The following is a 15,761-nucleotide window of genomic DNA, read 5'->3' as shown; positions in this document are numbered from 1 at the left end:
CCTCTATCACTTCCTTCCTCCTGCCGTTGCTCCTCCCTTCCATTCCCTCAGAGGAGCCGAGATGTTGGGGAATGGGTCAGGAATGTCAATGAAGTTGGCTTAGGAAACAGACCTTCGAGGGAGAATTTGAGGTGACCTGGGACTAACGTTAGGATCAGACTGTCCAGCCCCGCCCCGCCCCTCCCCGCCCCGCCCCGCCCCGCCTCGTCCAGCATCCCAATCCTTTCTCATTTTATGTTCCTTACTGTTAGTACGTCTCTCCTCGTGATTGGTCGGTTGCCTTGTGTTTTGATTGGCAGGTTGTTACTCATGTCTTGACTGGTCGCTGATAACATTACTTGTCCCACGTCAGCTACACACACACACACACACACACACACACACACACACACACACACACACACACACACACACACACACACACACACACACACACACACACACACACAGAAACCTCGGTAACTTTTTAATGAGTTCCTATTATACTCATCATTGACTTTTTGTGCCTCGTTTCAGTCTCGGTTTCCATGACGTAGTTTTGTATTTTGTACGCCATTATTTTCTTACAATCGTTTATTTTTCCATTCATATATTCATTCATTTTCGTAATATTGGCCGGCATTCGTGTTTATTCATCAGTAAGCAACACACTGATCCTTATGGTGGGAGAATATGAGATTCCAATCGTGTGACGCAGGTGTGACGTTTGTTGTGGCTGTATTGCGTCATTCGTCAGTCCTCCGCAGCGTGACGTAGTGCCGGAGCCGCAGCTGGTGACCTTGTTTGCCTCCCTCTCCTCGTGACAGGCGGGGCATTGATGTGTTGAATAATGCGTGTGGGTGAGTGTGGTCGATCACTGAGAGGTTCGCCCCTTGACTCTTAACCCTCTGCAGCCTACGAGATGACTCCCTCTCCTCTGTGATCCGTTGTGATAATAGCCAAGGCTCGTGAACCCAAAACCAAACCTTTTAACACTCCGAGGACCGCGCCTTGTGAGAACTCCGCCTTCACTCAGCGTTCGGAAGTGTGCTGAACTCAACTTTCGCCTATATTGATAAGTGAATGAATGACCAAGGAACCCCCAAGGCCACTGTTCCTAGGCCAAAGGTCACCGCGTGGGATGAGTTGTGTCACCCCGCGACCTCCCTTCCCTCTCCGGCCAGTCTCGCCTCGCCTCTGCTAGATGCTACATTTTATTACATAATCAATAAGGTGCGCTGTATCTCCCACCCGGGCCAGTGACTCACGCCCTTCCCTCCTTAATCTTGGCTCCGAAAGGACTTCAGCGGGGGCCTCATTTCCAGCCCGGCGCGCCACAAAGGATGGGCCGCGGCTCCCACAGGGCGTCAATTCACACCAAGTACGAGGCGACCGACCGACTTCCATGCGCTGTTAAGGGCGACACGGCCTGACTGTGGCGGCGATATCTTTGCCTCGAGACTTATTTTCGGTGTGTCAATAGAGAGCCGAGCAGCTTCCCGAGGCCCCGTGGCTCCAGGGATGGCTGGGGACGCTGAGGGAGGCGGCGGCGAGGCATGGTGAGCCGCGGTGAGCCGTGACGCAGCAGTGCGGGGACGACAGGGTGACATGTAAGGCAGCGGCTCTCCACTGCACCAGTCCTGACGTCAGACAAGAAACACACACACACAGCAGCCATGTCCTCCTACGACGAGAACCTCTTCCGCCACCGCTACTCTTACTCCTACGATGCCGAGTAAGCCTTTCCCACCTGTTCCCCGGCCTCACCTGCCCTGGCCACTCACGCAGGTAGTGCTAATGTAATTAGTCCTAGATGTAGAACCCTTGGCGGTAGTCACCTGTGCTGCTCCCTGTACCCTGTTGCCACCTTTAGAATGACCTTTGCGACGCTTGCATAAAGGTACAAAATCAAAAGACAATTCATTTGAACAATATCCAGAGTCACTTGCAGGGTTATATTTACCCCAAGGTATTGCTGACCCGCCTTTAAGAGAGAACTCAACACGCCCCGCCGCGATCGCTCAGTCTTTCTGGGGCGGAGACAAAGCTACAAGCACTCCCGCCCCGCTGCTTTCCCTCGCCTCCGCAAGCAACGCGTGAAATATTTCAGGCCAGCAAGCGATCGTAAAAGGTCAACATATTCCACGGGGGTCTGAGGGCGCCGCTGCAAAGTTTACGTTGGCCAATAACTCCGGGTTAGCGAGCGGCTGATAGCACAGTCAACACCGCCACGTCATAACGCTGCTCAGAGGCGCCAACCCAACCCTGCACTGCCTCCGCTTCTAATACTCGCCGAGGGAGTTAAAGAAGATAATTTTACCAGGTTTATTACGAAATGCGTGGAAAAAAAACAACTTAATGTCACTTCGTAATTAACTTTGAGCAAACCAGACGGAGCGAGAGATAGGTGTAATTAGAGTGAGCTTTGCGAGGGTAGTTTTTGTTCAGTTTTCTCCCGTCGTTACGCGAAGCATTAGAAAAAGAGCGAAGGAAAGGAGAAGAGGAATCGATACGCCCAGGACAGCGCCAGAAAGGGGATTAGGCGCCAATCACTGAGCTTCCAAGAGTCTAGGCACGGCGCTATGCTTGCCCGCCTGCTGCTGCTCCCCTCAACGTCCAGCACCAGGGGCAGTAAGGGGCAAGATACAGGGAATTAAGGAACTGGTGGCATTGAAAGCGGGAGTGGTAATAAAATGAGACACTAGTATAGTCACCTGCTGCTCCCTTAAACGTCTGGCGCTTTCAGGGGTACCAGGGACAAGACACAGAGAATTATTGAAAGCAGGGAGTGATACCGCTACACTCACCCGCTTCTCTCCTTAAAATCTGTAGCTGCGTCAGTAAAGAGAAAGGGTTTACTCGTAAGGGACAGGAAATATAAGTGATGAATAGGACAGAGAAAGAACGATAAGCAAAAATAGATTGAAGCTTATATAGCCAAGTGTATAGCTGGGTGGTATATCAGTGTGCCTTGTAGTAGTGAATTAACCATAGGAAACATGAAAGGAAGATGTAAGTCACACAAACTACTCCCAAAAGTCACACAGGCAGGTCTCAGGTACCCATGTATCAAGACATAGGCAGGCTGAGTAGGATGTGCTGCAGGGGACTTTGAAAAACGAGTGATGCCCTGAACAATGGGCCAGACGTAGGGGACGCGAGAGGGGCGTGGATGAGGGAAATTCTGCGCAGCGCTCGTAGTGATGGTCTTCGTGATTGCCTGCGTAAAACTTTATGGGGGAGATGCGGGGATCGCCGTGCTGAGTTGCTGACCAAACCAGGCGGGGGATTTGGACCGGACAGGACGCTCGGATGCCTAGATACACCCAGTGACCTCCGGCAAATAAAAGAGGAGAAATTGTAGCATGTATCCACTTTTTTTCTTTTTTTTTCCGATTGCGTAAAGGAGTGAAGAGTGAATAGCGTGACATGGAATTATTACGTTTTTCCTTCCAGTGTCTCAAGGAATGTATAAGTGAATGAATGGGAAAAGGGAAAAGTGTAACGGCACTCAATTTTTCCTACGTTCACTGTTGGACAAATCCTTCACCACAACTAGTTACAACTTTTTAAAGGCATATTGTTTGCTTCACTCTCTTAAATAGTTATGTAGTATAGAAAACACAAAAATAATCCCTTTTTCTTTTTTTGTATTGAATGGTAAGAGAAAATATTACCATACCAGCAAAAGAGTCAAATGAATGAACGACAGAATTCACAAAAGGAGAGAAGACAAACGTAATATATATCCCTACCTAGTCTCCCAAGTCTTTCTCTCCAAGTGAACGAGAATAGTGAAACGGGACAGACATTTCTAGGCGTAGGTGGGCGAGGCAGTGGCGGGTCACGAAGGCCAACAGAACCTTTGAGTCAAGTCCCTAGTTATTTAAATGGGACACGTTCCTCCTCCGCGCCTGAGAGAGAGAGAGAGAGAGAGAGAGAGAGAGAGAGAGAGAGAGAGAGAGAGAGAGAGAGAGAGAGAATGTGTGTACCTTCCTCACACGATCTCAGCCTTAAGATAGTGTAAGTTATGGCGCATTATAAAGTATACATAACTTAATGACTGAGGATGAGAGAGAGAGAGAGAGAGAGAGAGAGAGAGAGAGAGAGAGAGAGAGAGAGAGAGAGAGAGAGAGAGAGAGAGAGAAACAAAGACGGAAAGAGAGAGGATGTAAGAAAAATGAGAAATGAAAGCAAAAGGAAACAAAACAGAGATGAAAGGACCAGAGAGAGAGAGAGAGAGAGAGAGAGAGAGAGAGAGAGAGAGAGAGAGAGAGAGAGAGAGAGAGAGACATCCCTGTGATAGATAGAGTGAACCTTCAACATCCTGAGCGAGGGGCGAGGGGCGGCCAGCTTCCGGACTAGCAAGGGTTCCTCGTGTGTCATCCTTCCCTGACTCTTGAATGCATTATTGATGGAATCCTGAGGCGCCGCGACGTCATGTTCCGGCACGAAATTCAATAAACTTTGATGCACCAGATAGGAAAATATGCTGAGCCAGACTGGAGACTTGAGGAGTGACTGGCTTTGTTGTTAACTGTACCCGAGTGAGGATAGGACAAGACGACAAGACGACACTCATGACACGGGTTTTTTTTCGGGATATTTTTAGGAGAGATAAGAGAGGAATAAGGAGAGGAAAGTAATACAGTAAAGTTTAACGTATTAGGATAGTAGAAAATGTAATTAGAGATTTTAGTTCTTGACTTTATTATTATTTAAGAAAAGATGTGATTAAGTTTGATATGAGGACTTGAATAGAGGATTTTAAGGGTAGTTTAGAAAGGACTATAGATAAAAGAGAAGTAACGAGACTGACTGAGACTACGAAGGGTTTAAGCGGCTTTTCATCATTGTTTAGGAAGATGTAACAAGATTGACATGAGGATCAAACTAAGCTTAAAGAATACATAGATCAGAAAGGAACATGGGTAAGAGGGACGTAAAAGTACTTAGATTTAACGAATTATTTAAAACATACCGAAATAGACAGCTGTAAACTTAGTGTCCGTTCTTACCTTTATCTGTACAAGAAAACACGACAAGTAGAGAAGTAAGGAGGTTCTTTATGACGCGTTGAAAAGGAAGGCATGTGAGAGATTAAGATGCACGAAGGAGCGTAAGCAAACAGGGAAATGTGAAAAGTGAGCACGGGAAAATGCGAACCGTGAAACCTTGTGAGAGAAAAACGAGGAAAGAATTGGGGATAACAAGACTAGAAGAAGGAGAGACAAGGATGAGGAGAATTAGGAGAAACACTATGCCAGAAAATAAGTGTGATGGTTTCTCTCACAGTTTCAAAAGATGATTGCCAATACTCGTACTCAGGAGAGGGAGAGAGAAGATAGATTTGTGGAAAAAACTGCAGGTATCAAAAATAAGTATGATGAATTTTTCTTACAATTTAAAAAGATGGTTGGCAAAACTAATAGCTTTATATTTCTTTGCACATATAAGAGAAATTAGAAAGACAGACGAGGAAAAGGAGGAGAAAGAAAAGATAAATTTGAAAAAAGAACCGCAGGAATCACGAATAAGTGTAATATTTTGCTCACAATCCCAAAAAGAGTGGCAATACTCAACTTTGCATCCCCTCGTATTTATCTGCACAAACTAATACACCTGCGCCTTATATTAACTTCACACCTGCAGCATATCTTACAGTCGCCCTTGCTGACCTGCCCAGGTATCACAGGTGTACTTTAAACCCTTGTGCCTTCCTAAGTAAACATTTTTCTCAGTCCAGGGAGCTTAAGACTCTTGAGGAAGGCGTGGGTAGAAGCAGGATGTCATTTTATCAAACTTCCCGGTCTTCCACGCCACGAGCATCTCCCAGACACAGCCACGAGCCCCCCCTCCCCCTCACCTTACCTTACCTTCAGCCTACACTCAGCTTGATACCTCACCTGTGATGGAATTTACTTTTTTTTATCCCCTGTGATGTTACTCGGCGTATTTTTATCCCGAATATACTCTCTCTCTCTCTCTCTCTCTCTCTCTCTCTCTCTCTCTCTCTCTCTCTCTCTCTCTCTCTCTCTCTCTCTCTCTCTCTCTCTCTCTCTCTCTCTCTCTCTTGCTCACTCGCTCGCTCGCTTTAAAGTCCAGCGTTTCAATATTCCATACAACCCTACATCTATTTTCTTTTTCCGCGTCCCTCACATCCACTTTTTTCGTGTAATCGGTTCCCTCCTCTTCCCCTTCTACCTCAAATTAAGTTCCCTACGAGCTCTCTCTCTCTCTCTCTCTCTCTCTATCTCTCTCTCTCTCTCTCTCTCTCTCTCTCTCTCTCTCTCTCTCTCTCTCGGTACACGCTTTAATGGTGTTTTCGCTACGTTGTGCCGGACAGACAGGCAAAATTATCCGTCTGGCGCCGTGACTTACAACATGTCTTTCACGTAAGCCCGCAAATTCCGTCTTAGGTTATCAGGGACGACGATAATGAACAAAGCCGGGTTTTCTCTTAAGGAGCAATAAAACCGAGCTGGAGATTCTTTCGTTGTGTTTGTTTTTTTACGATTTTCTTCTTTTTTTTTCGGTCAGACTGCTGGTTTTCTTGGTTCTTTCTTGCCCGGAGGAAGCAGCTGCAGGCCGCCTTGGTTCTTCCCCGCCAGCGACGTCAGTAGATTAAGTTTAAGTTTAAGAGGGAGGGAAATTTAAAGGACTGTCCATAAATCTCGGATGAAACAAGGAAGACACTTATCCTGATGTTTATTTATTCGCGTATGTTGTTTCCGCTGTGACTCAGAAGCCGTACACAAGCATTAGCTCTTCTATGGCTTGTGTGGGACTGTGGGGAGGGAGGAGGCGTGAGAGCCTGCGGTGATCGCCTCCAATGTTTCGTGGCCAGTAATGCCTCCATGCTACCCCTGGTCTGCACACGTGGCAGTCCCTGTATAAAGCAAGCTTACCTATATCAACCTATCATCCCCATCCATAAATATATGTAATTTTCCTTTAAAATTTTCTATTAACTCGGCACTAACAACCTGGTTTGATTAACCAACGTGGTGATGCTTATCTTGTCACGTTCTTGCTTTACATTACTCGGATTCGGTGGTAATACTAGTAGTAGTAGTAGTAGTAGTAGTAGTAGTAGTAGTAGTAGTAGTAGTAGTAGTAGTAGTAGTATCAGCAGCAGCAGCAGCAGCAGCAGCAGCAGCAGCAGCAGCAGCAGCAGCAGCAGCAGCCTTCAGCACCATTGTCCCTGAGATGGATGGATTTGGTGAGCTAGTGCGTCACGTCTTCGGCCTGGCAAGAGTTATGGTTGAGGGAAAGTGAGAGAGAGAGATGGACTGAGATCGTGCCACTTGAAATGATCGCTTTGGGCGCATGCGCGGTGCCGTTTCCGACTGCTGACCAACCATAAACCCTGGCTTTGTGTCGGCTTCCCTTAGGCTTAAGTAGAGTTAGGCACAAATCGCTTGGAATCATGCCCGCGCCGTCTAGACACTGAACACCTCCATCCAGACTCCTCCGGGAAGACTTTTAAAGAAATTTGCTCCTGCACCAGACTCCGGCCCATAATCTGAAACGCTTCTGAGCTGCACCTCAAGTTTCAAAAGTCTCTAGGTGAAATTATTTTGATTTTTTTATGGTGTTTTTATGGTTCTAGTGACAGTTTATCAAATTTCTATATTATCAACAAGAGAAACACTCTTGAGAACCCTGCTCGTCATCTCTGTGGCCTTTGAAAATAGTCCTGGTGAGAGAGCAAAGCGTTTCAGAATACAGGCCTCCATGTTGTGTCTGGAAGCAGGTTTTAGTGACGCTTCTGCTGCTTCTGCTTCTGTGTGTTCTCGCTTCTTCTGACGAGCGTGTCTGCAGCAGTAATTCCGCATCATTACGTCCCTGAAGCGGCGCCTAACTGAGTCTTCTGGCGCAGCAGCAGTGTATGAATCTAGTTACCTTCAGGAGACAGCTGAGCGGGAGCGTGTGTTCCGTCAGATTAATGCGTAGTCAAGGGGAGAGGGAGGAGCGGTTTGCACGACTTCTCAGACCCATTAATGTCAAGTCTAATGAAGTACTGAGCTTAAGGGAACGTCCACATCGCAAGGGAAATCAGGGTGAGAGTAACTCGCTGCTCCCAGGGGACTCACGGGGTGTGTGTCCCCATTGAGGTGCACGAGACGCGACGGGTCACTTTCAGGTGTACCAGGGAACCCTTTGTGGCTCTGTACGTAGAAGCTTTAGTGTGTGTGTGTGTGTGTGTGTGTGTGTGTGTCCATCTGATCCCTATCTTACCTACGAGTTACAGAGAAGTAAGTATTTTAAGGTTTATTAAAGCATGGAGTGATTTTTTTACGTTCCTTGGCTCGAAAATATCCTTAATGTGTCCTGCCATGGAACCTGACGCCTGCAGCACCAGCCTCCCCCTTTCATACTAAGCCTCCCTCATCACTCAAGGCGTTACTCATGCCTGTGTCTTCTCCCGCAGCTTCGACGACAGCAGCAGCCTGAGTTCCGGCGTGAGCGACACTCTGAACGAGATGTCTGCCGAGGATATGCTGTCCACCTCGCTCTCCTCGGACCATCCCGCGTACCAGAAGGTGAGTCCCCGCCACCTCCACCATTAATAGCCTGCCATTATTGTCATTAAACATTAGAAGTTGAGTTCCCGCCACTTCCACCATTAATAGTCTACCTTTACTACCATTAACCATTAGAGGGTGAGCCCCCGCCACCTCCGCCTTTAATACCGTACCATTACTGCCATTAAGTTACGTCACATGATGGCAGTGTAAATCATGAACACTAGCGACATGACAGCGTGCCATCAATGTAAGTCACAGCACACAGCAGGCACACCGTAGCACTATGACACACACACACACACACACACACACACACACAGTAGTAAGAAACTCGTGTGGTCCCCCAAAACGTGCCTAGCCGAACCGCGGTCTACCTCCGTTAAAGTGGACAACAACACTGGCCGCGGATGTAAATGCCTGCCATCGATTTATCAGACATTGCTCTCTCTCTCGTTTGCCTTCCAGATGTACCAAAGCCAGCTGGTACAAAACGTTCCCTTAGCGTCCGTGTGTCCGTGTGACCTTTTCTTTTTTTTCTGGTCCCTGGTGAAGGACGTATGTTAGTGTCCGGCCGCTGACGTACGCCGCAGTAGCTCTTGTCAGTGGTGTCAGATGCGTGTATTGACATCCTGAAACAAGTGAACGACGGCATGAGCGGCTGGTAGGGAGTGAGTGATTAGTTGCATGGTGTGTGTGGTATGTCTGGCCATAGCACGTGGTATTAATAGGTTTGCGGCTCGTGTTCCTGTTGCGGTTTTGAAAAATGTGCTATACTGCATCGTTTGTCTCTCAGCTTACCCGTGCGGAACTTTGCGTTTAGAATTTTACCACAATTCTGTTAGCAACTGTTGCGTTTGAATGTTAATATGCTGGTATTTGTCCTGGTATTAATATTGGTACTACATAACATGATGGATGCGTTCGCTGTCAATAATTCGTGTGTTTATATGTACCGTGTTATTGTTAATGTGATAATGGTGCTGGGAAACCTCAAAGGATGCGTGCTTTTTTTCCCTCTCTCCCTCACTGTATTGGATTATCGGATTATCAAGGTTTACGGGTCGGTACCTTTTCCTCACCTGCGTCTCGTGGGTGGGAGAGGGTGGGCGGCGGTTTAGGTGTGGGGGAAGCAGTGCGCAAAAGAAGGTAGCGATCACCACAAGAGAACGAACGCCTGGCGACAAGTTCACACAATGGCTGCCAACTTGAAGGTCGTGGAGTGAAGACCAGACTCGCTAATTATCTGAACTGCAATTGCAGGTTAGGTTAGATTAGGACAAGTTTAGATTATCGGTTCATTAATTTCACTGGGGATCTCTTTGTTAAACTACATATGTGTATAGACGCCATGACGTATTTTGTCGCACTTATAAAAACGTTCGGTATCCATTTGTCCTGTCAACCACCTGCCTCACGTGTTTTGGCAATAATGTGCTGCTTAACCTTAATCTGCTAATTCCTAGACACCGACAATTCGTGATCAATACAATGAGGGCACCAGCTGAATGTAGTTTTGCCCCAGGTGAAAATCCTAATGTTATTTCGATATTATGTATTTAGTTATTTATTTTGGGAGAGTGATTTTTAGAGATTCATTCCCCCAGCCAGACAGAATTAAAACCAATCACTCATTCATACATATTGCTGCCCCTCAGAATTCAGCTCCCACACCAACTTTGACAGCCAGTTACACCTATCAGTGGATACCTGTCAATGATACCTGTCCATCACTGGTACTCTGTATTGAGACATCGAGTGCATCTGTTGATTATCACCTGTGGAAGTTCAGGTGTTTGTCTGAATGAGGCTCATACTGTACGTTGGTTATTGGGCTTGTTTGTTTCAGGCATTTACCAAAGAACATTACTGGAACAAGGTCTCTCTCTCTCTCTCTCTCTCTCTCTCTCTCTCTCTCTCTCTCTCTCTCTCTCTCTCTCTCTCTCTCTCTCTCTCTCTCTCTCATCAACCAGATTTCAGTCTCTCAGGAGTCATAGGGATGTAATGTTTTTCTTACCTGAATGTAAATAAGTGTCTGTGTATTGGCATGTTCCCTTTAGGCATTCCATAGAAACATTGAGAAACTGATGTGAAGGCAGGATTTCTTTAGTCATGAGACACCCCACATGCAGGCCATTGGAACAGGAAGAACCTTTGACATACAACAGTTATCAGGTCCCAAGAATATATTGGTGCCTTTTTACTTCTGGTCACTGCACCTACCTGGAGGAAGGAATGATTAATGACCAGCATTGACCTTGACTTGTATCATTATTAGTCTTATCACTTGTTGCTGTTGGCCTGGCAAGCTAATATGTTTGTATTAGAGAACCATAGCATGAAGGCAGTTGGGCAAAGTTGAACTCATTTTATTATTAACCTTGTCATTTTCTGTGTCTATAAACTGGAGCTAATATCAGATTGTATTACAGAGCCGTAGCATGAAGGAAGTTGGGCTGAAGTTGCCGGTGGGCCTGAGTGGGTCACCATCCCGCAAGGTGGCCATGGGGGTGGACCCATCAGGCATGTACAAAGTGGTGTCCAGTCGAGCGCACGTCAAGAAGACGGAGAGCTCTCAGCAGACAGACAATAGTGCCTTCAAGTGAGTTGTACCTCATATTAGCTTCAATAATATCTGGAATTTGTCACATGATCTCTAACCTAGCCACTAATGCCATACATATATATCTTGGTGAAAAGCCTTGCAAACTAATAGGGCAGAAACTTGCAAAGCATTAGGCACAAACCTTATCATTGACTCAGCAGGTGTACACTTGTTGGGTGTCGGGAATTGCCTCATTTCAACCAGGGCACCACAGCATGTAAAAAAAGATCACCAGCAAAGCACACCACATAATGCAATGTTGTATTTTAAGGATTGTGAAACACTGAAGCCTCTCTTTAGATCTCACAGTCCTTAGATACATGATATTGCATGTAACAGAATTATAGACAATAGCAACTTTTTCTTTCAGACAAATATCAAATACACAATGGAAAAAATATGTTGAAAATGGTAAGGGAAGTTTGGAGCGTTCAGCAAGAGAGCTGCAGAGAGGCATGGACCCTTCAAGTGGAAGCTCCAGGAAGATGGACCACAAGAAATCAAACTTAGGATCTCCCCAGTCTGGTGTCCCTGGCGGCGCACCTCTCAGCAGCGGCTCAGGGCCCTCAGGTTCAGGCTCTGCTGGGTCCAGAAAGATAGAAAAGAAGGGAACCAGTGGGGAGAAGAAAAGGGAAGGAGAAAGAAGTAGCAGAGACAGAGGAGTAGGAGGTTTGAGTGCACAGCTTAATGGTGACTCGAAAAAACTGCAAAACCCCAAGACTGCTCCGAGTCACTTTGGATACAACGGCAAAAGAACAACTAGCTCTGGAAGTGTCGCCAGCACTGGCAGCTCCAAGGGAAGCAAAGGAATCAAAGAAGACAGCACAGGAGGCAGCTCTTCTCATCATGAAAGTTCTAGTCATAGTTTAGAAAGGCCAAGAACCAAATTGAAGGTATCAGGAGGAACACAGACCACGAGTGATCTCCACTACATGTCCAGTGGTGTGCACAGTGATGGGGAGTATTCCTCAGGGTCACTTGGCCGAAAGTATCAGCTCAAATCCTACTCCCTCAATGGCCCTGTGGCAGCCCAGCTATCACAGAGTGTGCGGGAGAGAATCATGCAGTCTCCGTATGGCAAGGTTCACGTAGGGGAGTACGCACAGTACCCATCTCCATACTACAGAGAGAGGAGCCCGCGCATCAAGCCCACCGACGGCTCCTTGAGCGACTCTCCCTATTCCAATTATGCTGAGCTGCAGTATGGCGGGAGTCCCTACAGCAGCCCATACTCCTGGGTGTCCAGGAGCAACTATGCTGGCTCAGTGGCATCGGCGCCCACAAGGTAAGTAGGTCCCGGCTTGTTGCTTCTGTGTGAGTTCTTTGCACCTTCTCTTGATCACTGGAAGCATACTCTTGCTGGCTTTAAAGTGTTGTAATATTCAGTAATTCACTTTTTGCCTTTTTACATGAAAACTGCACACACACTTCACCTCTGCAACATTGATTGTGATTATTGTTATTATTCAGAACATTTGATTTTTGTGTGTGAGTAGCTCAAGGTGATTCAGCTTCTCTGCTTCCTTAAATCAAACCAGACCATTGGGTGGCAGTCTGACAGAAGCAGAGAGTATGGAGAGCATAAGCTCTAGTGCCTCGAGTATAGCTGCACAGATCCAGCACGCTCGGGCCACCAGCCTCACCCAGGCCCGCCTCATGATGCACCAGCGAGAACTCTCCTCCTCACCCTCCCCTAGACTTGCTCGCTCCAATAGTGTTAGGTAATCAAACATTTTATTTTGCTATGATTCATACCATTTTCTCCACCCCGTTGATGCCCTGGTCTCTGAGATGTGACTTTTCTATGCTACTGTGTGTGTAAAGAATGTATTTTTTATTTTGTTGAATCTAACCATGTGCTACACTGGCTCCAAGAGCATCAGCTTTGTCATTGACAACTAGTTTGTATATGGTCTTTATCATAACTCAAATTTCATCTAATGGAATGTTGTACATGTGCAAGTACAGATTCACTGATAAATTCTTGCTGGATTTGTGAATGCAATGAGTATTAAGGAAGACTGATTTGTGATGCACTTTATTGAACATTGGCAGCACACTGTACTAATGTGGCATAAGCATTCACTAATTTTCTGGAATCAATTTATTGATTTTGAGAAGCTGTTCAAGTAGCCATGATATTGCATTCATCATGCATTCATTCACCTGCTGTTGACACAAACAGTCGTGCCGGCTCAGGCAGAGTAGTGGAAGGGATCAGGGTGGTTATTGTCTTGTGTTCTGATGTGCACACAGAATCTGCACATCTCTCATCATTCTTTGGTGTTTTGTAACAGTCACACAACAGGTGAATGATTACAGTGACTTCATTTTCTTTGATTTTGTGCTGAATTGACTTGATTTTGGAAATCTGAAGAATGAAAGCTTACAGAGATTGGCACTTCAAAAGATTGCACCTGAATTGCAGTTGATCAGTTTATATAGTGATTACAATTCAAGAAACCTATGCTATAGGTTTTTTGTATACTATTCAGTATTCTTAGCTTTTGTACAATCTGCATTTTCACTGTTTGCAGTTTGAACAAAATCAGTCAGGGTGGAATGTACTTTAAAGAGAAGATTGTTTATGAATGAACTAACCCTGAATTTATATATCAGTGTTTACCACAGCATGGATTAGCCACCAACAGAGTTTAAACTGTGTCAGTGCTGTGTATGAAATCAATCCTGCCCCCAGAACAATGGTTGATTTGCATGCCTAAAAATAAGCCAATTTTTTTTATATGTGAACTGTCATCACTAACACCATTAACAAAACTTTGTGCCCTTCACAGCCATCTTATTGAACGGACCTTCCCTAGGTATGGTTTATCTCTGCTTCATAGATCACTTGTAGGCTTCAGGCCACAAAGGAACACTACGAGTCCTCCTGTTGAGAAATGCATTGGATTTCTTTTTGCTGCTATTTAATAACTTTTTTTAATTATTGACACCTAAGCATGTGAATTTAACAGTATTTTAGCAGACCTGTTAAAATGTAATGAAAACAAGTTTGGCTTAGTCATAAGTTGTATACTTTGAGCAGCAAAAGATTGCAATGCATTTCTCAGTGTGTGGCTCTTAGTCTGGCCAGCCTCAGTAGGTACAGTCGTTTTGTATCTTGTGTCCCACAGATGTCACCTAGTGTGTGTGTGTGTGTGTGTGTGTGTGTGTGTGTGTGTAGTTGTCTCTTGTTTTCCCAACAGTAATGTACATGATTGTGGACAATACTTGTACCTATATTATTCCATTATTGAGTAGCAAAATGTTTTGTGTACATGTCAAGACAGTAGAAGTAAGGTAAGCTGAGACATACTGGTGACAAACTGATAATGAAGCTTCCTCAGCATGGCTTGTCATTCACTGCCTCTCAGCAAACATGAGCTTGCTTTTGCTTATATTTTATTTTCATGTGATTATGTTTTGTCTTTCCACAGCAGTCAACCATCAGTGTATTATTAATCTTAATGTATAAGAAAATATTTTTATTTAAATTTATGTACAGATTTTTTTCTTTTCTTTTTTTGCATGCAAAAAAAAAAAAAAAACACTGCTGACAAAAGTTCTTGCCAGTGAGGTGAAAAGTTTATGCTGTATATATTTTGCTAGTAAATGTAGTTTTAATTCTAGCTCATAATATAGATAACTTATTTACAACATTACTTCACCTTTATCATAGAAACAGCTGTACATTTTTAGTAACATTTGTAGTCTCCGTGAATTACATGGTACGAGTCTCCCCACCTCAGATCCACAAAGTCCGAGAAGCTGTACAGCAGCAGTGGGCGGGAGAGCCACGCGTCGCAACCCACCAGCCCCACACCACCCGGGGGCGCCAGGCTGCCCATCTCTCCCCTCAACACTGTCAGAGGCTCCCCTTACTACTCCACTGTCATTCCCAGAACCTCCAAGGATGACGAGTGTAAGTGTCTTGGTGTGGTAGGGATGGGTCTTGGGACCATATTCTGAAACTTGTCAACACCATACCTTTACTACTTTCAAAAGACTCTAGTTGAAGTGACACTGGTTTTTAGGGATATTTTTACAGTTCTGGTGACATTATCAAAATTTTCTATATTATCAACAGGAGAAATACTCTTAAGAAGCACAGTAATCATCTCCATGTCCTTTGAAATTACTCATGGTGAGGGAACAAAACATTTCAGAATATAGGCCTCAAACACATCCTTTATTAGAATGCTGTGAAATTATAACTGTGTGTTTAACATTTCACTCAAGAATTTTGTTTTTCCCAGGTCATGGCTCTTCACTGTCCCTCGTGTCGTCATCCTCATCACTGTACAGCTCACAGGAAGAGAAACAGGCTGCTGAAATAAGAAAGCTGCGGAAGGACTTGGCTGAGGCTCAAGATAAAGTTGGAACTCTCACCAATCAACTCACTACCAATGTATGTTTGAATGCATGTGTATGTGTGTTGTGATAGACTGGTGGTATTTGATCAGTGTGTTGCAGTCAGGAGTTTCATAGCTGTACCAGGGTTTAAACAAAATACTTTCAACCACATGGATGCATTAGTTGCCTTATTAGGGCAGTCTTTCATCTCTAAATGATGGATTTTAGCAGCTTTCCAAAAAAAGTGCTGTATTTTTATAGTGCTGGAAATAGTTTTGATGATGGTGGTGTCTCAC

The 15,761-nt window shown here is 45.2% G+C and overlaps 1 protein-coding gene across 8 annotated transcripts in view; it reads left to right on the top strand.

The window, feature by feature from the left end:
* LOC135090964 (neuron navigator 3-like) overlaps positions 1–15,761 on the top strand; it is a 55,690-nt gene that overhangs the window by 32,639 nt on the left and 7,290 nt on the right. For 3 of the 8 annotated variants that reach the window (XM_063988210.1, XM_063988206.1, XM_063988213.1), the window contains 7 exons: positions 8,414–8,525; positions 10,940–11,109; positions 11,483–12,397; positions 12,651–12,833; positions 13,908–13,934; positions 14,862–15,034; positions 15,369–15,520. In XM_063988210.1, the coding sequence (XP_063844280.1) occupies positions 8,414–8,525; positions 10,940–11,109; positions 11,483–12,397; positions 12,651–12,833; positions 13,908–13,934; positions 14,862–15,034; positions 15,369–15,520 (1,732 nt within the window). Of the gene's footprint in view, positions 1–590; positions 1,715–8,413; positions 8,526–10,939; positions 11,110–11,482; positions 12,398–12,650; positions 12,834–13,907; positions 13,935–14,861; positions 15,035–15,368; positions 15,521–15,761 lie in introns of those variants that run through there. The other 5 variants (XM_063988212.1, XM_063988211.1, XM_063988208.1 and 2 more) reach the window with 5 other exon arrangements.

Source organism: Scylla paramamosain, chromosome 36 (genome assembly GCF_035594125.1).
Source record: "Scylla paramamosain isolate STU-SP2022 chromosome 36, ASM3559412v1, whole genome shotgun sequence".
Taxonomy (NCBI): domain Eukaryota; kingdom Metazoa; phylum Arthropoda; class Malacostraca; order Decapoda; family Portunidae; genus Scylla; species Scylla paramamosain.
The sequence above is the reverse complement of the archived record's forward strand: the minus strand, read 5'-3'. Positions and strand labels throughout refer to the sequence as shown.